Source organism: Cygnus olor, chromosome 25, assembly GCF_009769625.2.
Source record: "Cygnus olor isolate bCygOlo1 chromosome 25, bCygOlo1.pri.v2, whole genome shotgun sequence".
In the NCBI taxonomy this organism is placed as follows: domain Eukaryota; kingdom Metazoa; phylum Chordata; class Aves; order Anseriformes; family Anatidae; genus Cygnus; species Cygnus olor.
The window spans coordinates 443,764-468,772 of NC_049193.1; the positions used below are offsets into that span (position 1 = coordinate 443,764).

The following is a 25,009-nucleotide window of genomic DNA, read 5'->3' on the forward strand; positions in this document are numbered from 1 at the left end:
TCAAAATGGAAACCAAGCCCCGATTCATTACAAAGCTTTGTCGACCTGGGCGTCCAGGTGGAGGTCTGCCCAGGCCACGTGGCACACCTCCGCTGGTGAGGAGAAAACCTGGCGGTGTACGTTGGTGTGCTGCCATCCAGCCTCGTCCCAGCATGAGGCTGGGACTGTTTCCTGACCTATCCTGCTTCCATGAGCACCTGTGAATGTGTTTCTGTATTTATCAGAAAAATCGTTGTGATTGCACAGTAATTAAGGGGGAGATGGTTACCCGTGACTGAAGTGCTGTGTCACAAAGAAATAAAAAGACTTTCCCCTCATTTCTTTAAAATGTTAGGCACTTTGTTTCTTTTTGGGTATACTCATTGCATGAAATGAGGGGAGAACAAGAGAAAAGTCTCCAAAACCAAACGTGTCACCTGACTGAAAAGAATAAACCTGGTTTTTCAGTCTTCCCTCAGAGCCAGCAAATGAAGACCTTGCAGAATTTATAAGAGGATTGAAAGAATATGTAGCAGGAACTAGCAGTTGGATTGGGTTATTCTGCAGTCGGCGTCAAAAGTTTCATGATTTCTGTTGAGAAGAATTAGGTTAATAAGGAAGGCTTTTGAACTTCTTTTTAAACCAGCATATTAATTTAAAACTTACAAACTTTAGGAAAGTTTCCAGGTTTGGATTACTAGGTACTTCTTGGAGAGTGCTAGTTGATTAATCAAGAAGTGGTAAGTTACGGAATTGCCTGTAGTCTTTTGAAACCCATCTGAATTGTAACACCTTGGGGCAGGGCTTGCCCTCCTTGTTCACTCACATTTAGCAGTGTCCTATGCTTCCCTCCCTGGAGAAGTTCAGAGCATTCTGGACTCAAGAGTGAAGCAATGCACCATAAAGAGGAAAGTATAAAAACGTCAGTGAAGATGCTAGATATACAGCAGTTTGGGGAGCCCCAGTAAGTTAAATATTAACAAGTTCTATTGCTCTCACTTTGGTCAGTTAATAAAATACCCTAATTATTAGATTGCCTAAATTGCCTGATGTGCAGCTTTGGAGATAGAGAGCCTTCTCAAATGAAACCTCTGTGTTTACTGAACTTGTTTGTGTAATACAAATGTGCTACATCTTTCCTTTAGAAAGAAACCTCAGGGGTTATTGTAATGTGTAGATGAACACGCAGCTCAGGCGTTGCTTTGTGCTCATGCAGAATAGGAGAATGTTCAAGAAATTGCCCCATCGGGGATAATGTATGGGAGCGTTCACGTATACCATTACCTTAGCCTCCCCATAATGGGTAGTAGACCCAGTTGCTCCACAAAAATAGAAAACTTGTATCCTTTTTTGCCTGATTTGCCTACTAAGATGGTTTGGAGCCCTTAGCAAGAGGAGCGAGCGCCTTGTATACTTTTGAGCTCCACTGGGGAGCGGGAAATCAGTGCCCCCTGTTTCCAGAGCCTTCCCTCGCGGGGAACGGGGCTGGAGTGCAGTGCTGGGTCCTGACTCCTGGCTCTCCCGAGCCTCCAGCTTGTTTAAATCAGGAGTTTTGAGTCATTCTCCCCTCCCCGGCCCCCACCATGACTTTTGTGCAGCTTTGGTTTGTAGAGCAGTGACCCCGTCAATATAATCCACAAAGCAGTAATTCTGCCCTTTAGTAAGACTCCGTCCTGAAACACAACTGTAAAATCACCCTCTGCGTTATCAGAAAATGCCTGATGGGCATCTCTTCCAGTCCCTAGAGTGCTTGTCATTCTGGTATATGCTCTGGGCTCTTGTCTTTGCATTCACTGTCTGTGCTTTTATTTCCTTAAGAGTGAGTACTGCTGTAGATACGGGCAAGACAGCCTCCTTGTGTCTTGTCATTGGAATATGCTTGCTAAACTCCAGCTCCCTCGTGGGTTAGTTCTGTTGCTTGTTCACTTGGAAGGATTTTGGCTAAGAAAATACCCTGAGCCTACCGACACTGAAACGGACGTTACTCAAAATACTTGGTCTTCTCTCCTCATTGGTACTAATGATGTTGACATCTTTTTAGATCCTAAATTGTGTTTGCAGAACTGTTTTGTGAATTATTGCATTGCAGAAGTGTCGGGTGCAGCTTCTGAGACGCTGTTTTGCTGTGTTCCTAGCAAAGCTGGTACCTCAGAAGATGAACTGAAGTGCAGATTTGTGATCTTCCTGTGCCTCAGTGTCCCCCTCCTTTAAATGAAGACTTTGCCTCTTCAAAGAGGGTAACGAGGAATAATTTATTAGTGGGCAGAAATACAAATTGTTGGTAGCTTTAGCTGGTTTTGCTCACGTTGGATGGGCTTTGTATTTCACTGATGTGTTACTGGGTCATAAAAGACAGAATAAATCTTGTTTACTTGTTTACATCCCGTGGGAATCTGCTGCTGCTCTGGGTTTCAGGCTTATTCCTAGCAAGGCTGAAATGCGCTGTGCTCCCCCTGTCAGGCAGCTGTTCTGTGTAGCTGCTGCCCACTTAAGAGGCAGAATATGCAGTGCCTTTACTGAAAGGGTGCCAAAGGCTGGAGAGAGGAGCTGGAGGGAGGAAGTTACAGGGGGAGGGAGGGAGAGGGCAAACATACATCGAGAAAAGGAAGGGAAGAGAAAGCTGGAGGAGAGCTCAGCTGAGGAGTGACACGAGGGGCTGGCGGGGAAGCAGAAGATAAGGAGGAATGGGAAAGTTGCCGTGTGAGCTCGGCAGCTTCTCTGTCTCCCTAGGTTCGAGGGGGATGTCTAGGCCCCCAGGTTCATCAGATTCATAAGAAAGAGCTTTGTGGTCTTACAGGGGAGACCTGCTGAAGTGTACTTTCAGGCAAGGCTTGCAAGTTGCAAACTTCTTGAATGGCACGTACGGGGTGGCGTTTTTGGTATGCCAGTATGATTTGTGTAAAGTATTGTTACTGTCTTAGTGTAAGCCCATAATCCATAGTGGGTAGGCTTTGGTTTGAATCTCTGCATGTGAATCAGTAACTTCCAGGTCATGTTCTCTCATACAGTTACGAAGCCTCTTTGCTGTGTGGCCGCCAGAGAAAGTAGTTCAACCCGGCCCGCCCGGAGCTTCCCGGCCTTCCGCGGGTTCGTTCTCTCCAGGCCGTTCCAAATCGCGGGTTGGCTTTGCCGTAACGGAACCCTCGGGGGGGGTCGACTTGCACCTCGCGCTTGGAGGGGGGCTTGCACCCACGTGCACAGCCGCCGTGCCCCCCCCCAGGCCGTGCCTCCCCCCCACGCCCTGCCCCCCGGCGGCGGGCGGGTGCGGCGCGCTGCAGCCCCCCCTGCCGGGCGCTCCGCGCCGCTGCAGCCCGGGCGCCGCCGGCTGCCCGCCGGCCTGCCCCTGCTCGTCGCTGCCCCTGCCCGTCGCTGCCTGGCCCGGCCTGCCCCTGCCCGTCCCTGCCGGCCCCTGCCGGCCTGCCCCTGCCCGTCCCTGCCCGTCCCTGCCCGTCCCTGCCGGCCCCTGCCGGCCTGCCCCTGCCCGTCCCTGCCGGCCCCTGCCGGCCCCTGCCGGCCTGCCCCTGCCCGTCCCTGCCGGCCCCTGCCGGCCTGCCCCTGCCCGCCGCTGCCGGCGCAGGGGGCGCTTCGGGCGGGGCGGACCGGAGCGAGGCGTTCGTTTGCCTGCGGCACGTCACGGACAAACGGCGGGTGAACAAACTCTGTCTTGGCCTGGATTTGCCGCTCAGCCGGCCGAGAGCCCCTCGGGTCAGCGTTTCCAAAACGAGGCCCAGTCAGCTCCTCCGCGGCGAGAGGAGCTCCCGCACTGCGCTTTGGGCCCTTTTGCCAGGAAATGGACCTGTAACAGACCCGTCCTGGTCCTGAACCCAGCGGGAGCACGGAGGGGTTCTGATCTCGCCAGGGCCGTGGCTACCCCGTGGTCTGGGTGTGGGGTTATTTTCCGTCTGTGCGTGGTCTCCCCCACCAAGAAAATACTTGTTAAGCAGGATAAACACTTCGAGACTTGTAGATGGTAATTTTTTCATAGTTTGTGGATGGTACTGCCGATGCTGGTACAGTTGCGGAGGGAGGAAGGACGTGTACACATATCACAGCGATGCGCGATAGAAAACACGGGATTCTCAGGCACGTGTAACGTTACCAGGCACTACAGAGAAGTTAAGACTGTCTGTGGAAGGTGCAGAAAATCTGCATGCACCGAAACCTCAGCTATTCATATGTTAATGGCAGGGGCAAACCACACAAATCCGTACGGGTGCTTGGGAGCCGATGAAGCCTTTAAGGCATTCAAAAAGAAACATCTTACGTTTTCTAGCACATAAATGTGTTTAAAAAGGTATATAATTTATAATAGCAATGTTGACAGAGCTGTAACTACAAAAGCTAAGCTGTAATATATTTACATGTGAGTGGTACTTACTGTGTGGGTGCGTCTCTGTTGATGTGTTTCCATGTGATTCTCCATAATTTCAGCAAGTGATTGTCGTAAGGGATATTAAGCCATAGTATTGATAATACTTTTACAGCTCTGCTTTGGGAAATGCATTACTGCTAAATTAGTCCCTGAAAATCTAGAGATATTAACACTGTTGAGCATGAAGGCAGATGGGATTTTGATCAGAGACCTTTATTTGTAGCATGATACTAAACAGTCATTACGTTAAAGCAGGAACTTCGTTTTCTTGAATATTAACTGGAGTTGGGGATTTTACTTCCGTATTGGCATGAACTAGCTTATCATAAAAGTGTAAATGGAACTCGCTTGGTATTGATTTTTCCTGTGCTCTAAAAAGATGCTTAATGAAACTCGAGGTACCTAGATAAAGACCTTCACTGAATGCAAAGTAAGCTTAATTGCAGTTCCCTTAACAAGCTACTGGCGATGATTTTTTTTTCCCCACTACAAAGCAGCCCTTTCACCTATTTAAATTGGTTCTCTTCCTGTGTGTGCTGTGATGCATTAATTCACTTTTTTTTTTCTTTTTTTTTAAATTATGAGGGGCAAATTGCAGCTTAAAGAAAGGAATATTTTTTATACATTTTTGTGTGGACAGAAGTTCTTGAAGAGTTTGATTTTTGAGGTCGCAAGAGGTTTTAGTCTTCAAAAAGAGTAACTGCTCTCCACTCATTTTATAGAAGGGGAGAAAGGCACAGGGCCATTTTCTGACCCTGTAGCAAAATGGAACAGACCTGTAGCAAAATGGAACCTGAACAGAGGTTTTCCTAGCGTTTGTCCTAAGACCTGTCCTCTGCCAGATCATCCCCGTGCTCTGGCGGAGGTGCAGGGCTGCTCTTCTCACACGCCGGCACCACGAGCTCCAAAGCGAGCACAGCGAGCCAGGCTGCTTCTCGTGGGTTCAGGTTGTCCCCTGAGAGGGCCGCCTCGGCGCTGTCCCTGGTTGTGGTGGCTCTTTCTCCTGTAGGCTCTGCTTGTGCTGCTCCCTCGGAGTCCTGCTAATGCTTCACCGAGTTTTTCATGTTCTCTTCGCGGTCACTTTTTGCCTTGCCCGCAGCCACATGATGAACCCTCCCCGTGCGCTGGGCCTCGCGCTGGCGAGGCGGCCTCGACTGTGTGGTGGCCTGAGGCCAGGCCCACACATCGTGGCTGTGCCACCTGCCTGGCACCACGGTCCGAAGCCACTGCGGTCCGAAGTGCCACCGCCTATGCTGCTGGGGACACCCACGGCACCGGGGGCGCACTCTGTCCCTCCGCAGTTTGCCTCCATGTGTGTAAAGCACTGCATCTGTGTTAATTACACGTGATGCCTTCAAGCCTCTCTTTGTGCTGCTGTGCGAAATACTGCTCCCACAGAAAATGTCAGACAATGAAAAGATGGCGCAAGTCCCCCCTGTCCCCCCTTCCCTGTGCCAACACCATCACAAAGCAAGAAAGGGTATTTAGCACACTCAGGGGTAGCCAAACAGTGCCAGGGGAGCCCCTGGAGGTGTAAGCCCAAGAAACCTCTTGCTCTTACCCTTAGAGTCAGTCTTGCATTTGTTCATGCTCCAAAGAGCGATAAGTTGGGGAATTTTCCTAAGGATTTGAGTAGGAAGATAGAGCAGCTTTGCGTCAGGTGCAGGGTGATTATTTGCTGGAGTTCTGTGCTATTTGGTTTTTATTCCCTGTGTTTTCATTAAAAGCTAATGAGTTTTTTCTTCATTCAGAACAATAGCTTGGCCCCTGACAAGTTGTTGGTTATTTTTTCTGCTTGGACTCAACTAGCTGTTGCTGCTCCATAAACTTTATGGAAAAGTGGATTAAAGCACAAAAGTTTGTAAAACAAATCCTCATTCCCTTCCATTTGGATTTGCATTAAGTAGCGACGTGTGCAGGGTTTCTATCAGTCCTTGTCATTGTAACCCTAAGCAGTTTGAAACTATTCCTAATACCAAACCAAACCAAACGCCTTTGTGCTGATTTGTGTTGCAGTAGCTCACAAGTCAGAGACCCACTGCGCTTGGCACGATACATGTATGTACATACTGCAGCCTGCGTGTATTTGAGTGGGTTCCTGTAGCCTGCATAAACTTGTGAAAGCCGGGTTTCTAGTTGTCTGGGGGCGGGGAGCAAACCTGTTGCAAGAATCACAGAATTTTAGGGGTTGGAAGGGACCTCGAGAGATCATCGGCTCCAACCCCCGAAAGAAAGAGCATAGTTGTGGTGACAACCCCCCTGTATGGTATTTCATGCCTGGGAAGTGGTCTGCCGAAACAGAGACCTGTGGCTTGAATCTTTCACGTGGTTTATGTGTGTGACAGCTACTCCTGCTGTTAACGCCAGTGACTTACTCTTGCACGTAACTTTCCTGATTGGGTCCTTGTTCCTGTTCCAAACAGCTTACTGCATCCACGCATCGATGCGTGAGCTGTTCCTCCCCAGCGAGATGGCTGCGCCGTGCCATGCCGCCTCCTGCTATTTGGAAACCATAAACAGTTTGCTCGTTATCGCAATAATGCTGCACCTGTATCTCGTTATAAGGGAACACCTGTTACCTTGATGTTTGTTTGAAAAGCCTGGTGTAATACTGTGCAGTTTGTTTGAAAGAAAATGTTCTTTTAAGGTACCAGGGCTGAATGGGCTCACGGAAGCTGTCTTGTAACGCTGGCATCTTCACATCACTGCAGATAGTCAAGCCCGCAACGCTGCAGCACGGCACTTAGGCAGGCTACTCATTAGAATGATCGCTGTTTGCCTACGATAGTGAGCTGTTGCTGTTTGGTAGCAGCTTTTCATATAGGCTTTTTAGAGCCTGTTTATTTGAGGATCTCAAAGTGCTACAGTAAAACAAGGAAGAAACATCCCCTTGTCACACACAGCTGAGCAAAGCACTGAAATGACTTCTCCAAGGTCAGGCAGTCAGTGGTGCGCTCACGGATGCGCTTCAGTGGCCAGAGTCTGGCCAGTGGAGCAAGGGATTTGAGTCTCTGCTTTTAATAGCTAGTTGTTTTTTGCTCATGGAGGTGCATGTGTGAATTTCACTTTGTTGTAGCATAGAGGAACGTGCTTTGCTTATTCTGCATGACTTCCCTAAAAGTAGTCTGTGGATGGAAGACCCTCTGCAGTACTACTTCCACTTACCTCCGATCCTGCAGCAGGAATTAAAGCTTGCCCTTTGGGCTGGGGGCCTGCAGCTTTCTCCTTGGCATGAGAGGTTAGTAATGCAGATGCTGAATGATGCGCCTTCCAAAAGGAGAAAAATTGTTTTCTGAATTTATTTTTTTCTCCTGAATCAGATGTTTTGCACTGCATGCTGAGATGGCTGCTGGAAGCAAGTAAACATAGACCTGGGAAAAGATTTGATAACGACATGCTACATCTTAGGTTCTTACCCTGTTAGGAAAGTTATAGTGTCTTCAAGGACAGGCTGCCAGAGGCACCTCTGTTATGTCACTGACTCCCACAGGCCTTTGGTAAATATCACAAAGCCAATTTTTTTTTTCAAATCTCTCTCTATACACTTTTAAGACCTTTGAGCTTGTAGTAACAGCAAGACTATCATAATATCTGGCACTCATGGTGATTTGTTTTTTAAGTAACTGTTCTGTGGACAGGCAATCTTGTATGCATTATGCTCTTCACAGCCAGATTGTTCATTTTGGTGAAGGACTGGAGTTCAGCCCTTGAATGCAGAGGTGGGGGTCTCAGAGCTTCGTGCTCAGAGAAAGCAAGGGAAGGCTGCAACCTGTGATGTTGAAAATAACACATCCAAAATATAACGTCACCTCTTTCTTCAGCTGAGGACTTCATAGGGTCTCCGCTGCGTTTCTTGCTGGTGGGAGGAAGAGTGTTGTAACCTCCTGCTCCAGGCCTTCAGTACCCTTTCATCAGTGCTTGATTTAAACTATGGGGTGCAGTTCCTCTGTTTGCTTAGATAAAACTTGTTTGGAACTTAATTTTTAGTGTTTGAACACAATTAACATCAGCTGAAAACTCACCTTTCTTGCTGTTTGTTGTGTGTTGAATGAGTAGCCAGCTGTCTTTACCTCTGTTATCAGCAGTCTGGGGCATGTGTATTCAGGAAAAAAGGCAAAAGCTTGAAAGACAACTCTTCTGCTTTGTTTGAGCTGAGTAGCATTTTCTTCTATGGATAGGCTACATGTGCTCTGCTTATAGGAAAGTTTTAAGTTCACATCTTTCACTGTAGTTATCTAAGTGCGTTGTGCATAACATCCAGTATGGGTAACAAATCCATAGCAAAATGTCTGTTCACAGTAAAATTCAGTGCAACAGCTACTATGGGGAGGTAACTGCTCCTGCCTCCACACAGATACATTGCTTTGCCAATTTGTATGTTACTGTAATTACATGGAGTCAGGTTTTTATTCCCCCTACTACCCTTTCATTTGAGGAGCTCAAAGATTTTCCCTACAGCATAAGATTCTTCATTCTAGCGAAGTTGGTAGTATAATCCTCCTTTTCACAGGTGGATCCTTTTCACAGATGGATTCTTTTCACAGAGGTTATGTACTGAGCACAAGAGCAAAGAATTGAACAGGTCTTGGGGCCAAACTACCAGAGCCTAGTATTTCCAGCCTCCTCCTTGTATGCCCTTCAAGTGTGAAATCTGTACATATGCAGCGTGAGTGTTCTTGAAGCAAGAATATGCTGCTTGTCCCTAAATGATGAATCTGGCCTTATACCCGGAAAAGTGATTTGGCGTTTTGTAGAGAATTTCAGTGGAAAGTGAGAATCAGGAAGAAACACTTATCAGCATAGGAAGTAAAATTTGGATTTAGGAATGTCCTCTTCACTAAAATCAAGCTCTTTTCTTTCTAGGAGAGGATCAGCATGATGCTGGCTTTGGACAAGACAGTTCTGATGAAAATCAGAGCTGGAGTTTGGCCCCTTCCATGACATCTGATGTCTCACTTCCATCAGACTTCCTGGATGATGGTAAGTCACTGATGTTTTTTTGAAGTCCTTGTGCGAAGAGGATGGAAAGGTAAGGGCAATCTAGTGTGACTTGTTCTGTTTCATCCATCACATAATGCTGGAGATGTTCTTTGTTGACTGGTGACTATAATCAATGACTGTAAAATGTTATAGCAATCCCAAATTTATTTTGGTATTGCTGAAGATAAATGCATGGTGCAAATTGGAATTGGTTGTTCTCTTCTGGATGAACAACAGAGCAGAATTTGACAAGTGGCTAGCATTTTCCAAAGTTAACTTGCAACTTCTGGGTCCATTTCTTCTTGGATGCTCAACCTCACGCTTCACAGGGGTTATGTCTTCTCATACCTTATCTCACTCCACCTTTTGAAGATTAGACCCCTTTAAATTGTCTTGGCTGGGAAAGCCTTTTTTTGGGACTTTCTAGAGCTTGGGAACTGGGGCTCCCTCTTCCCAAGAGTGTAGAAGCACTTCCAGGTGAGAGGTGGACATGAGCTGGCATGCTGAGGCCAAGGGTGTATTCCAAAGCATTAAATGCCAGACAGAGGGGAGGTTTTCTGGGCAAAGAGGTGCTGTGATGTTCGCTTCTGCTTGCGAGTGGTGGTTTAGGAGTGATGAATTTGTGATATGCTATTGAAATTGAAGCCTACAGAGCTGAGATGGTTCTGATCTTCTCAGGGGTTATCTTTGGTCCCTACTGAAGGATTGACTGTTTTGGTCTCAAAATTTGGATTCTCAATCTCCCCGTTCCTACAGATCTTATTTCTTCCTTCTCTTCCACTTCCCTTGTACTTTCCACAATGCTTTCTTACTCCTCTCTCCTCATCCTTTCTCTTTCAGTTTCTCTGCTTCTGTCCCTGCTCTTTTCCACGTCTTCCTGCTCAATGTATTCTTTCACGTCTACTCCTACTTTTGTTAGTGAATTGTTAGTCATTAGTCAAGAACACAGAGCAATAAGGATTTATTTGGGATGAGGCCACGAGGGCTGATGGGCACCAAAGCTTCCTTGTGCAGTGCAAAGCACTAGGTATATTTGCCATGTGTATTGATTCATTTAGACTGATTAGAGGCAAGGTTGGTCTGATAGTTAGCTAGTAACTGCAGCATGAAAAAAGGTGTGGAGTTGTGACATCTTCTGAGAGCTGGGCTGCCCCGGGAAAACTTAAAATTGTCAGGAAACTTAAAATTGCCCTCGTTTGGGTCTGGACCCCCACGCCCTGCGACTTGGGCACGCCAGTCCCGGTAACATTTATCTTGGTGGGCTCTCAGTGAGATGTGCAGCCTGTCCGCTGGAGAACTGTAAAGAAGGCACAATGATTTTTTTTTAATAAATATGAAGTCGGTCTCATGAGGATTTAAATAGTTACTTCTGAGAAGGTGGTTTAAGCTAAAGGGTGCATCAAACAGCTTTCATTTCTGAATTAGAACATCCCTTGTGGGAAAATCAGAATGTTTTAGTTTTGCGTGAACTGATTTTTCCTCTCTGCAGTTTGTGTTGGCTTCCCTGCATTGGGTTGCCTTCACCTTTTCTGTGCCCCTTCTTGCTGCCACGCTTCTATTTCTGTTTAGCCAGCAAGGTCCCTGGAGCCGCGCTCTGACTGTGCTAGTAGTGAGCCCGGGCCACCGTGGCTCCCTGGGGTGCTGCTGTCACACACGTAAGTGACCGAGAGCTGCTGCTTCTCAGGTAGAACAGGTAATCCATCTAGCTATGGCCAGAAGAATAAATTGGCCCTGTAGGAACAAACTTAAAATTCCTGCGGCTTTTTTCCATCCCTTCTTAACTCTGTTTTGCAACAAGAGGTTATGTTCTCAGGTGCGTGTCCTGTTAAAGGCTGCTGCCTCTTGCCTTCCCAAATTCCCAAACTTTATCGATTCAAGGCTTTGATGGAAGCAGATCTCTGGCTGGGATGATGCTCACTTCTGCCTCTCCTTACCAGGAAAAACGGGGGAGTGTGGGGGCAGGGGAATGCCACCACTGTTCACTTTCATTTTGAAGAGACTTTTCCGTTCTTCCTCTGAACTTGTGATGGGAATCTGAGAGAGCCTTTAAAGTTGTCTCTGGAGGGAGCAAGAGGGGCTGTGTGAGTTGGGGATGACTTTACTCAATGAGGCATGGCCCTGCTCTATAGGATTGTCCCTAATGAGTGATTAAGAAGCTAATGTTTGTACAGTGCTGGGAGGCTGTGGAGCTCTGTAGAAGTGCAGAGTGCTGTTATAATGATGAGTATTTCTGATGAGACGCCTCCCATGTAATGTACCCAGCTCAGACCACGTGGAGACTTTTCAAAATATTTTCTCTCTTAATCTGGTAGATCTGTCTGCCGGGTGTTCATTGATTTCATTTTACTGAGGTGTAAGGTACCACAGCTTCCTTGGGGTAGGAGTTGCACATCTTCAATATTGAGCACTTTGAGATACTGCTTCCTCAGTTTTCTGTCTTTTTCATGGCTCTCTAGCAGGGCATCTACCATCGCAAAGCCTCTGATGCCTTACTGGAGGCACACTGAGGCAGGAGCCGAGGGATGCGCCCGGTGTCACCACAGCAAGGTCACAGGGAGCTGAGGGGTGAGGGCTGCTGTGGCCTCTGCCCCCGCCTGTCTGTCGGCTGTTCTGCTGGTGCCACATCACCAGAAGTGTTTTATTTTGTAAAACAGGTATACATTAACATACAGCTCATTCCGGTTTTTTTTTGCTGTTTGTTTTTTAGTACTGAGTGTCTTAAAATCAATTCCTTTGGCAAAAAATCCTTTTGCTTTATAAAAATTTGCTAAAAGCGGCTTTTATCTTAAAAGCTGCCGTGGGTGGCAGACAAGATGGTACTTCACTGCGCCCCAGTGGCGTGGGGGAAAGAGGAGCAAGGAAAAATGAGACACGACGCTAAAAGCGGGGGGCAGCGGCTGCGAAGAGGTGGCACGTCCTGAACCGACCTCTGAGACCCGCCCGCACCCCGGAGCGGCCGCGTTTGCTCTCCTTCGGTTTTGATGCCCGCAGCTGGGTCGGGAAGGGAGAAAACGCGGAGGCGAGATCCGGCCCTCGGGGGCGCGGGGCCGCGCGGGGCCAGCTGCGCTCCGCCGCCCGCGGCCGCTTCCCGCGGGGACGCGGCCCCAGCCCCGAGGGGCTGCGGGCTCGGGAGGGGCTCGGCGGGGCTGCGGGGCTCGGCGGCGCCCCCGCGTGGCGCGGGCGGGGCGCGGCGCGGGCTGCGGAGCGCCTCCCGGGCGGGGCGGAGAGCTTCGCCTGTCCCCCCTCGAGCGCCGCCACAGCGGGTACCTCCGTCTCCCCGCCGTCCTGCCGTGGCCTTCGTTGCTCTTGGCCGCGCTGTCGTAAACTCGCCGTTGGCTGACGAGTCTAAGCCTTAGGAAACAGCCCAGGAAACGTCCTGGGGATCGGCTCGACGCGGGCGGTGGCAGCTGGAGGCGCCCCCCGGCCGCTTCCTTCCCGACCCCCGGCGCGGCCGCAGGAGTGCGGGGAGCGAGGGGGAGGACGCAGAACCCCCCCCGTGTGCCGCAGGACGCCTGGTTCCTGACCACAGCTGCTGCAGGTCTCAGCCACCCGATGCGAGTTCTGCCAAGGGGATGAGAAAAGGCACAAACCCGTAGAAGAAGAAATGCTTAAAAAAACCCTGTTATATTTATGTACTTATACTGTAAAGAAGTCAGACCTCCTTAAAGCTGCAGAGGTCATGTTCTTTGAGTTACCATTTTCTGAATGGAAATGCACCGTAACATTAGCACTTCCAAGCCCAGTGTGATAATGTCTCTGGCACTGTACAAATAAGTTCCTGGAACGGTACTCGGTCTGGTCAAAAGGTTTGGCTATAGTTTATGCAGAGCAACTCAGTTCACCTTTATATTAAGTTTTATTCGTTTGGAGTGGAGGGGAGGCGGGTGGAGTGCTTGCAGGCTGCCAGAAATAGATGTGTATGTTGCATAGGGGAGCCCAGACCTTTGTAGCAAACAAGCAGTGGGAAGAGTAATGCCACCAAGCTTTTCAGCTTTCATTTAAAACAAACCAAACCCCAACCCAAAGTGGCTTCGTGTTCTCATTTGGGATTTTACAGCTGCAGAAAATTGTAGTACAAGTAATCACTGTAGAAATTCTCTCTGACTTGTGGCGGCAGTGCCCAGCAGCTGGGCACGTTGAGCTACAGATGCTGATCCTGAGGGCACCTGACCGAGTCTGCGGTTTTGTGGGTGCCTGTTTTCAGCTCAGAGTCATTTTTCCTTTGAGACACTCGGGAGTCAGTCTGAGAGGCTGTTGTGCTAAGGGTGTGCAGAAGAGCAGGTGACTGCAAGTGCCTTTTCTGTCTCGTCTATCTCCCCCGTTATCTTCCCCTGCACCCCATAAAAGCAGTTCTTTGTAAAGTGTTGAAATGTCAGGCATCGGTGCAGACTGATGGCAGGATCGGAGGCCGTGTCCTGCTGATGCTCAGCCTGGCGCTGGGCTGAAGCTTGGCTCTCTCAGGAGGGCCCTGGCTGGTGCCTCATGAGCGCTGCTTGTGGAAGCGATCCTGCTACAAACCAGCTTGGGCCCCAAAATGTTTTGGTCCAGCCTATCCTTTAAGCTCCTCCAGCTAAATGGAATGCAGTATCATGGTGGTTATTTGCAGCTGAGGACTGTCAACCTCACGATTCAAATGCTGGCTAAGTATGGGTTGTTTTTATGCAAAATAATGTGTTCATGATTCTGTCTGTGCCATTGGGTGTTACATGCCTTGGTTTGTGGTTTCGAAAGGTTTTTTGACTAACCACTGGGATGCTTGGTTTTTAAGCTAAGATACTCCAGTGATTCCTCGTTTCCTTAAGAGCTTGGGCTCTTAAAGCCAAACCAAACCAAAACCAAGAAAAGCAACGACAAAAAACACCACCACAACAAGCAAACAACAAAATGTTGTGAAACGTGATGTAAAATCTCAGCAGTGTGAGTCTGCAGAACCTCAGACGAGTTATAATTCAAATTGCTTAGACTTCGGTGAAATGCTACTAACTTACTAACATAGATTTTCTAAAGCAAGAGTCCTGATTCCTTCATGCTTTTCCAACAGGAAAAAGCAAGATCAAAGTCTTCCTTATTGTTTTATAAGTGCAGGATCAGATAGAAAGATTTACTTCCCATACCTAGAGGACAGTCTTTAACAACAAGATGTTCTTTGGATTTTTTAGTAAGACGCTTAACAGCAGAGAACTTGTGTGGAAGCAGGGAGCGTTGGCTTACGGTCGCAGCTCAAAATTAATTGCAGTGGGAGCTGCCCTCAGCCGCGGACGATTTCCCGGGAGCGGGCGCAGCGCTACCGGTGCTACCGGGGATGTGCCGGCCGTCAGCAGCCTTCTCGTGGAGAATTGATCGTTGCCCGTGTCCAGCGTGTGAAATATCGGTGTGCGAGTTACTGTTGTGTGGGGGCTGGGATAACGAACGCACCCGCTTCCAAAAGGCCTTTTTATTCATGAGTATGTAAATCTAAGGCATAAACGCTTTGTGTCTCTATATTCTCCTCAGTAGAGGGATGATATGCAGGAAATGCAAGTTAACAGAGTGTCGGGTGGAACTTCATTAGAGCTTCTCTTCTGCCCTTTCTAAAAGAAAGCCATTCCGGCTTCCTAAATTAGCAGGCACTAGAGTATCTCCCTCGTGGTGTGCACAGCACCGCTGCTCGGAGTGAGGCTTGTAGGGTGGAAGGAGAGGTGTGGGGCTCGAGGATGTGGCTCTTTGCCCCCTGTGGCCATGCAGATGCAGCCCCGGGGAGCCAGAGCCCTCGCCCGACTTGGGAAATGGTGCTTTGCTCCTGCAGCAGTGCCGCGGGCTGAGCGTGGTGGGGCGCTGGGTGCAGATCTCGTACTTCCTGCTCTCATCAAATGTATGAATAGTAAGGTAAAATGTTTGGTGGGAGGGGTCTGTGTGAGCACCTCAACAGGAACAAGAGTAAGAGATGGTTAGATTTAGATGATCTCAAGGGTAGATTACACACTTGAAATGTACTGAGGTTGGCAAAGATCCTTTTTTTTTTTTTTTTGAACTTAGAAAATGGAAAAGCATAATGACATGATTAGCAGGGGAAAGAAAGGAGGCTCTTCCTCTACTCCAATGACAAGATGGCTTCTCTGAAACCAGGGTAAACTTCCCTTCATTCATGGTGGGACACATTTGTGTGACAAGTTGAGGACACCAATGCAAATTAAACAGTGCTTTCCCCACGTTCCTGGTACCTGTGCCCACAGACCCGTGGGGCCTTTCTCCCTTGCAGGTAAAAGCAAGATATGTTCAGAATAAAAATAGCCTTCTCCTACAAACAAGTTTAGACTATTGTATGCTCACCTGGGTGGAACTGCTCATGGGGATAATGGTGATTGTGCCAGTGTATTGCAGGATCAATCTCAAAACACTAACAAGTCCTGAAATACAAAATTCCCAGCTGAGAGAAATGGTCTGGATGGCAATAAAAGCCCATGCTATATATACACATTAACACATGCTAAACTACTACTGACTTCAGCGTGACTTAGGCATGTACATAAATATTTGCTTCAATGTGAGCCACGGGGAATACATTAAATTATTACTCAGGTTATGTAGTGCTGAAAATCACTATGTGCAAAAATAAAGCCACTGTCCTGAAGAATTTAATTTTTAAACACTGGTTATAATAAATTCTGAAGTGAAGTGTGTTAAAGGACAACTGGAGGGAAGAAAAGGCCTTTTTTACTTTTCATTTCTTTTATTTCTCCTCTAAATGTAAGTAATCAAGTATAACTTTATTCAGCAGGCTTTTCCCTAGAGCGGTTGTACCTGCCGGTTGCGTTACACAAGCGAAGAGCCTACATTGGATGTTCTGTCATTGTCGTTTTGCAAGCAGGCATTTTTGTGTTTATGTGCACATGTGTATTTTAAAGAGTAGCTTTGTTTAAGGCTTACAGTGATGAAGTACTTCTTAAAACAAGTTAAACTTTTATTGTTTAACCCTCTGAGAGATGTGGCAGCTGAAAGAGATTGCATGTCCAAATTGATTTTTGGTCCGTGCTGCAGGGTAGCTGCAAGTGTGCGGGCACGTACCTGCGTGCGGTGGAGGCACAGCCAGTGGGGCATTGAGCAACCACTGGGACTTCGCGTTCTAATCCAGTGTCACAGGAAGAGCAGCCGAAACAATCGGCATCATCCTTCACCCTGATAATGCTTTCTCGCCAACTAATAGCTCCTTGTTCATCAAGGAAACGAATGTGTGCCGAGGTGACACGCTCTTCACCCACTGCTCTTTGTTCTAGGGTCCTCCAGACTGATTGTATCAGCTCCAGCACTGACAAATATCCCCCCAAACTTTAACACTATGTAAAATTGAGTTATGGGGTTTTAAGGTTAGACTCCTCTGGCTGAAGGTTGATTGTCTCCGAGAGATAAAGGAATCAGTACTCAACAATAACAAAATCTTTGCCATAGGATAATGCCTGTTATTGAGCTCACAGCTCTCTTTATTTGGTTACAAAGCTTCACCACTATTTTTTTTCCCTGCACTCATAGGTTAAAGTGGGAGCTGCTGTTTGAAATTGGTGAATTGCTGCTGTTCCTCTATCCACCCTCACTCTGTGCTTGAACAAACACTCTGGCAGATAGATCAATTCCTTCAAACATCCCATCACCCAGGGCTGTGCGTCTGCGGCTGTGGTTTTTAACCGAGTTACCCTCACAGTGGCACCTTCCTAGCAGCAGAGCAGTGCAGAGGTGCCTCTGGCACTCGGGTAGCCTTTGGAGAAAGAAGCCTTGACTTCCTTGCCTGCACAAACCCCAAGAGCTTGCTAGACAAATCAAGGACTAGGGGAAGGAGAGCATTAGACTACTTTTACAGTAAGGGTCAGTCATTGGAGTAGAAGTAGTAATTCCCACTGTGCTAGGGCTGGTGTGGAGTGCAAGCAACTTGACCCAGGTGGGGTAAAGAGCCTGTGGTGTAGGTGGGGATAGCACCTTAATTTTTAGGAGCCTCAAACACCTTGCTCAGATTCTCTGGTCAAAGAGACATTTTGCATTTAGTAATGAGATTTGGTCTGCTGTAAATGTGAATGGTCTGGTAATACTCTGCAGAGGATCAAAGCATTACAAAGATAATGGAATTTGGGGGAAGGAATCGGAAGTTTATTTTAACTTTAAATGGATAGTACCTGGGGCAAAGGCATTCAGTGCTGAGACGGTCTTACACTGAGGGCAGCAAGGCCCTGCCAAGAGAGATGCCTAGGAGGGGCTAGCAGATGGGCAGAGAAGCCACAAAAACCAAGGGAGGACAAAATTTAGTGGAGGGAAGCTCCCAGTACTCTCTGAACTCCTTCCAGATCCTGGAAGCACTCTGCGTCTCCTGATAAACACCTGATGCATGGGGTGTGTGAAGAAGACAGGCATGGTAGGGATGAACTTTCCTTGAAGATTTGGAGCAGTCAGGTGGTTGGTGTCAATCTTTGAATATAGAGGGTGGTGCTGTCCACCCCCCATAACTTGTCTCTTTATTTTACCCACTTTTAGTTATCTAAAAAGACAGAACTCTGCTGTCCCCCAAAGGCTGTGGCCTGTGGGCATCTGCAGGAGACTCCTTTGGTTCAGTGAAGCTTTCAAATCTGCCCTGATTTCTGCTTCCTTAAACTTTATTCCAGATGTTCTCTATAGGTATTTATACCCTTAAAGATTAGTGCTGCACATGTCACTTAGTGGATGTTATAAAGGTGTGCATTTAGGTGTCTTGTAAGTTTTGAGACTTGTAATTTATCTCTGGTGTATTGACTTGCTGACTTTGACTCAGACCAGTTTTCTGGCCTTCTCTGGGATGGATGCATGGACGGGAGCTGAGGCTGGCATCCTCAGTGGTAAAACACTTAGAGAAGTGATTCAGTTATCGTTGTGCTTCAGAACAAACCTAATTATTCCAGGGAGCTGTGGACTACAGGATGAGTGCAGACATCTCATGCCCGTGACCTTGGAGGGACGTTTTCCATTCCGTTCTTGCACCCGCTGTTTGTGTGCTCAGTGTGAGTGCTAGGTGTGAGTTGCCAAGATATCAGGGCGGATCCAGTGCTGGGATTTAGCCTGTGCTGATGTTGCCTCGTTGCTGGAAGAAGCCCACTGTTATCCTGACTCCACTCCTCTCACTTGGTGGCAGAGGTCCCTTACCCCTATGCACCGTGGCACTTTTACCAGGTAACATTCACCTGAACAGACCAGGGCTTCTGATGGAACAGCTTGGCTCTCAGTGACCCACAATATGCTGCTACTTTTTAAGTGGCCCTGCCCAATTTATTTTTGAGATCGTCAATTACATTGCAAATTTCTGTTTATTCCTGTTTGCCTCATAGCGTTCCCTGGTGCTGAATGTGCTCCGAATTACTTTTTTTGTTACCCTAGTTTATTCTTTAGTGGGTTGAATCTCATTTCATTATTCTCTCCATATTCCTAACCTCTCTGTGTCCCCTACTATTATTTCCTCTGCTTTCACTTGATATTTGCATTACCACCTAATTTAGTGTCTTCCTGCTCATTGAATTAATGGACTGTTTACTTGCCTTAGATAAAATGGGGACTAATACCCTGCAGTACCCCAACGCAGACGCTTCTCCCCCACATGACAGAAAGCCATTTATCACCAGCTTTTGTCTGTGGCCCTTGGGCCAATTTTCAGTCTGTGACGATTGCTTCTATCCAAGCTGAGGTAAATTAATTTTTTCAGTGAGATTTGCTGTGGCACCACATCAAACGCTCAGTAAAGTCTGTAGATATATTGCATCTTCCACATTACCCTTCATCTGCTAATTTTGTTGCCTGATCAGAAAGGCTGACCATATGTGCCTAAGGTCATTCGCTCTTTGCAAACCCAAAGGTTGCTTGTTGCTAAGAAAGCAATTATTTCCTAGGTGCTCATAAAGTAATTTACTCCCTTTTTGTTTTTTTTCATCTGTTCTGTTATTTTATGAGCGTGACATTAGATTTGCCAGAGCATTTTTCAATTTCACCTTGGTATTGTGTTTTTAAACTTTGGTGCTACCTTTGATTATTGCCCTCTCCATATTTCTTAGATCTCTGCTATGATTAGAAGGAGTCGCTTGTAACGTTTGGGAACTTTATTATTGTAATTCCTCTAAGACTTCACGTAAATGGAATACATCCGTCTGTCCCCTTCAGTGCTTGCACCTGTGTCCTAGTGCTAGTCTAGGAAGCCCATGGTTACCTGAGTAGTCTCTGTAGGAGCCGTGCATGACTTCTGCTCCTCGAGTTGTGATGGCATCGCCTGAGTGGGCGAGAATTCTTGGCTGCCAACACCTAGCTACATTTGTCATCTAGCAAACATCAGGGTGGTGACACTCCTCTTAAGATGGGTTTCCAGTTTGCTGTCTGTCAAGGTTGATGTAAAGTTGCTTTATTTTCATCTGTAAGTGGAAATTCTACGTCTGCTTTGAGTGCCGTCCTGGATCTGCTAGCTCTGCTTGACCAGCTACATCAATTATTTTTTGTGGAAAAATACATCGGGTTTTGAATCAAGGAAAAATTTTGTACCCCCACTGATCTAGGAGAAGTTGCATTGAAACAGAACAACAAACTTTTCTTTTCAAATGCAATTTGAATAAGGGGATCAGAAACGCTTCAATTTTGTATTCAAGGTCTTTCAAAGCCACTCAATAATAATAATAAAAGAAAACAACAAGAGAAAAGCAAAGCAAGACACTTGAAAAACACACAAACTTTTGCAATTGAAAGCTAACCAGCCCTACCAAGGGAAAACAGGGCCAGACAGCATCTGGATTTGAATATTCTCCTTTGCTTCTTTTCTTTGATATGCAAACTTGCTGCGGATCAAAGAACTCTGGGAGAAGAAGGACAATAGTGCGGAGCATGGAGACTTTGGGTTTTGGTTCCTCCGTTTGATCCCGTGGTGGCTGGAGTAGTGCTGGGACGGACGAGCAGCGCGCTGCCCCCCCGGGACTTCCTGTCCGCCCCCTGAGCTCACCGATCAGCGGGGGAGGTGAGGGGCACGCGCACAAGCCCCGAGGTTGCAGAAACTGCCATAAAATGGCTGTAGCTCTGTTGTCTACAAAGCCTCCATCCCTCTTGGGTACCCCAGTATGCTAAATCTGTGGGTTCAGGCATGGGGCAGGTGGTAGGATTTGCTCCTTTAATCTTCAGTGTCTATTTATTACAGTGGAGCTCCAGGGCATCTGAGCATGGCCTTTCTCGCCAAGAGACCATAACAAATGGATGCACTACCTCTTTGACACAGAACCGAGGTTTGCGCACCACCTATCTGTGCAATTCGGCGTTGGCTCTTTCTGTCTCTGCTTCTTCTTTTGTTATGATGCTGATAAAACTGGAGAGAGCAGGAAGGGATTTGAATGCAAAGAGCAGCTCCGGTTGACCTTACGCACCTGCCCTCCCTGCTGCTTCCTGTCCAGTCCGTGGTTAATATTTCACAGGGGGGATGCTCACCTTGTGGATGAGAAAATGCTCTGCCCCAGGCCATGGGACCGTGACTTCGAGTAACCCTTTTCCCTTTGTTTACTCTTAGGTATTGAACCCTCTTGCAATCGCTAATTATTTTTCAATTACCCAAGATAAATGCGAAGGTTAGGGAGGTGCCATTTCTCAGTGACCCTGCTTGTCAAATGCTGCGACTCTTTACTAATGTTGGAGCTGATTTTGTTAGATTTTTCTCATAGGTTTTAAAGAATAAGAGAAAATATCTTGAATTGCAGAGGTAATTTAAGCCTTTCTCTGTCTCCGAATGCTACTAGAAATTAGTAGGCTAATGACGGTTATGGGAAATTCCATCCTCTCATTGCAGCTGAATTTTATTTTTAATGGAAAAAAAGAAGAAAGTGTCTTCAGAGATGGTGGGGAACCACAGTAAACCTCAGCCTTATACAAGAAGGCATGACGGACTCGTCCTAGTCTTCCGGAAGATAACTTAATTATTAGAGTGACACTTTGTGGTGCTACCGCAGCATCAAAGCTCTTTTGCACCAGTTCACAGCTTTGAAGAGCTCACGGTTTGATAGGCAAGCAGGCAAGGTAAAGGACGAGGGGGAAGATGTTAGAGGAGTGTCAGGTGATTTGACTCCGGCACATCCACCGGATGAGGGTGAGGAGCTATCATTTAGCTGGAAACGGCCGTTCTCGGCAGCTGGGTGCTCCTTGCTTGGGGCTGGCAGCACCCAGCTCTCCAGCTCCTGCCTGTGGGGCCGCAGGAAGCGGCGCCAGGCTCTGCCTCAGGTTCCCTGCCCTTGGAGCACTTTTAATCCCCGCGTGAGGGGCTCAGAGCCCCCGGGGGGCCGCAGCACAAGGCCTCCTCTGAGCGGGGGGTTCAAGGCTGCCCTGGGCCGTGCTGGTGTGGGTGAGTGGAGCTGCTCCGTGCGCTTCTGTCGCGGGGTGCTTGCCCTTCCTGTGCAGAGCCGAGCCGCCCGGCTCCCTGGTGAGGCAGGGAGCTGGAAAAGCCTCGTGCTTTTCACACGAGATGTATTTCGCAGCCTGTCTCCAGGCAGCTCGCGACCCAAAGGGCATCACTGAACGCGCCAGCAACAAAATAGCAACCGGGGGGAGGGAACAGGAGGACAGAGGAAGATGGAAAACCTCCTATACAATAATTAGAATAAAATTGGGGTATCAAGAATACAGGGGTCAGCTTCTGTTCACACCAATATGGCTTTCACCTTGTAGAGAAAGGCCTGCACCAGGTAATTAGGTCAAGTCAATGATTATATATCTTTAAGCGAAGTGGAAGGGACTGTAATTGTGATGAAATTTGTTTGAAGAGGGAAAGCATGGGGAATTTTGTTTAAAGGTAACGAGTTCAAAGGGTAAATGAAGTTCAAGGTTCAGTTCCTGTTCACTCCTAACAAAAAAAAAAAAGAAAAAAACACCCACGCACACCAAGCAGCCAATATTTCTATCAGACGAGTTGCTTTATCTTTTGGGGAAGGGAATGGGATCATATCCCTGTAGGAAAACTGGAATTAAAACAGTGACAGCTCTTTAATGGGGCTTTCTTTCTTTAGGAGCCAACAGAAGGGTAAACCTTGTGTAGTTTTTTTTTTTTCTTCCCCTCGTTGGTTTATTCTTCCCTTTGGAGCACGCTGCCACAGGCAGCCACCTTGCATGCAAATAGGTGACATCCTGAGAAGGGGCTTGTCTGTGATATGCAAATACCCACTTTGTTTACGGGAACTTTTCAGAGGGGCAGCTGCCACGGCTGGCCATGAACCGTGGGGAAAGCTGCCCGCGGTGGGGGCATTCAGCAGGATTTCAGCTTCCCGTAAAGGTTTCTGGTGGAACAAAAATGTTCCTCTTCATACTTCCAAAAGATCTGTTTTCTTCCCGGAAAACATGGGCCCAGTCGGTGCCAGTGGCTGTTGTGGTGTGACGGGGGGCACGGCGGGCTGCCTGTAGCGCAAGGAGCACTCGAGTGTGCCTGGGCCCAGGAGAAAAGGGCGTGAGGGAAAACAGCATGGGCTGCCCTGCAAGGGGCTGTTTTTAATTGCACATGTAGGTGTAGAGACGTGGGCTCGTCGTTACGGCGAGGCCACCAGGACCTCCGGCCTGTTCCTCGCAGTATCGCTACGTGACCGTGGCTACGGGTTTGAGTGTGCCACCAAACCCGCTCTGTGGAACAGAGGTAGTCGGCCTTGGGGGGCTGGAGCCAGGCTCCCACACGGCCTTGGCCGCAGCTGGGGCTGCCGCTGTGCAGCACCGTGATTTGGGCCCCCAGATTTGGTGACGGGAGGGCTGGGGTGCGAGGCCCCTGTGGGAGAGGGAGGCGATGCCGGCAATGAGCGCGCTTCTGCTTGCGTGGCCGCTGAGCCTCGCTGCTGTTCTCCCTGATGGCTTCATCCTGGGGCGGGAGCCTTGTACTGAGCACGAAGTCACATCGCTTCGCCTCACCGGGAAGTAACCTACAGGGTTTTGGTGCTGACCTACTTGGAGGGGGAAAGAAGGGTGTCCACACTGGCAGAGCTCACCAGAAGTTCAAGGAACAGTGCCGTAGCAATATTAATGACCACGAAGGGCATGCAAAGTTCAGAGTTCCCCTTCTGTTTACACCACCAAGCTTTTTCTCCCTTTTCCTGTTGCCCCCGGCCTATCTCCCACGTGCACTCTGTATAACCAGTTCTATTCTGCGACATTTTAATCTGGTTTCGTTTCTTGCCCGGAAAAATGCGCGGCAGCTTTGTGTGGCTGACAGAGGGTGAAGGGTGGGAGCGCGGGGGAGCAGGGTGCTCTCGCGATCAGTTCAAGGTTCACTCTTTGTTCGCATGCAATAAAAAGTCTTCAGTTATCAGGTATTTAAACCCAAATCAGCAGTTCCATATCCGTAACCTGAGCTAAGTGTTCCTCCATCTAATGGCCGTGCGGCTGTCGTTTGCAGCGAGTTGGGTGACACTCGATTTGTACTCGGTGACGGGAACAGATGGGCCCTCATTGTGAGCGCCCGCCTGTATGCAAATGTGAACGGAGTTTCACCCGGGCCCGGGCCTGACCTGACCACGCACAGGCATTTACGCAGCGCGCCCAGCCGGGGGGGGCGGCCAAGGGCGATAAAAAATGGCACTCGGATAGTACCAGCGGCAGGTCAAGTTTACCATCCGTCTTTCAGCGGGACTGAGATGGCAACACAGTTATTTAGTTTCAGTGCTGATGTTCGTTGCAATAAGCTCCATCATTTCACCTGTTTATGAACCCGGCCTCGTACCGGCTCTCTGCAAAACCGAGGCGAGCTCAGGCGAGCGGCGCCTTGCTCCCGCCGGGATGAGGACGGGTCCTGCTCTCTGCTGGGGCTTCTCTCCCTCGTTTCATCCTGCAGCCCGCATCGTTGCGTTTTCCTCCGCGACCCCCCCACCTTTGTATTTGGTGGTTTTGTTTACTTCTTCAGGAGAAACAGAAACCCGTCTGTGCTGAAATGGGCTTTTTTATTATTTAAAAATTGAGAAAAATGATAATTGATGCCAGAATAAACAAGCAGCATTTTAGGCATCGGTTAACAGTTTTGCATGTACATAGGCAGTATACAATATATAATAAATCTTACCATTTAAATGTGCAACCCTTCATTAGAGTGAAAATATGAACAGCTGTAATCGCACATTTACGCCGGTGACAGAGAAAAATCTGGTTACAGTTGTAATTTTTCATGCTGATGAAGAACTGGGAGCAGGTTCTGAACACTGATTCTGTAACTGTGGAATTTTATTTCTCCATCCCCACTCTTCTTTCTCCCACCTCCCTTTCCCCCCTGCCGCCTCTCCCCATCCACATACAGTAGTGTGGCAAATTAGCGTCTTTTGCTCACAGCAATGCTCCATTTTTATATTATTCTCCGGCTCATCGGAAAAGTAGATTTCTCATGCCAGTTGTAGAGCCCTCTCGGCTGCTGGCTCCTATGGGACTGACCCCCCAAACTGTTGTTAGGATGAATGGTTGCACTTCTCTGGGACATCTGTTCTTCAAGGGATGCTGTGAGCTGGAGTCTGGAACTGATATAAAAGAAACAGTCACTACAAATACAGTAAAACCTTCTTGCTGCAGTAAATCTTATTTCTTGCAACTTGGCTTCCAGCAAGTGAGCGGCACATCTTGGGAGAGGTGGGCTGAGAGGCCGAATGCTGCCTTTTTTTTTTTTTCCTCCCCCTCTCTAAAGGTGGAAATGTCCATTTTGCAGAACTGGAGCCTGAA

The 25,009-nt window shown here is 48.0% G+C and overlaps 1 protein-coding gene across 1 annotated transcript in view; it reads left to right on the forward strand.

Annotated features, from left to right (window-relative positions):
• The window catches only part of SKAP1 (src kinase associated phosphoprotein 1), a 136,423-nt gene that overhangs the window by 22,440 nt on the left and 88,974 nt on the right, over nt 1-25,009 (forward strand). The window contains 1 exon segment of the mRNA XM_040537067.1: nt 9,215-9,331. Coding sequence (XP_040393001.1) covers nt 9,215-9,331 — 117 coding nt within the window.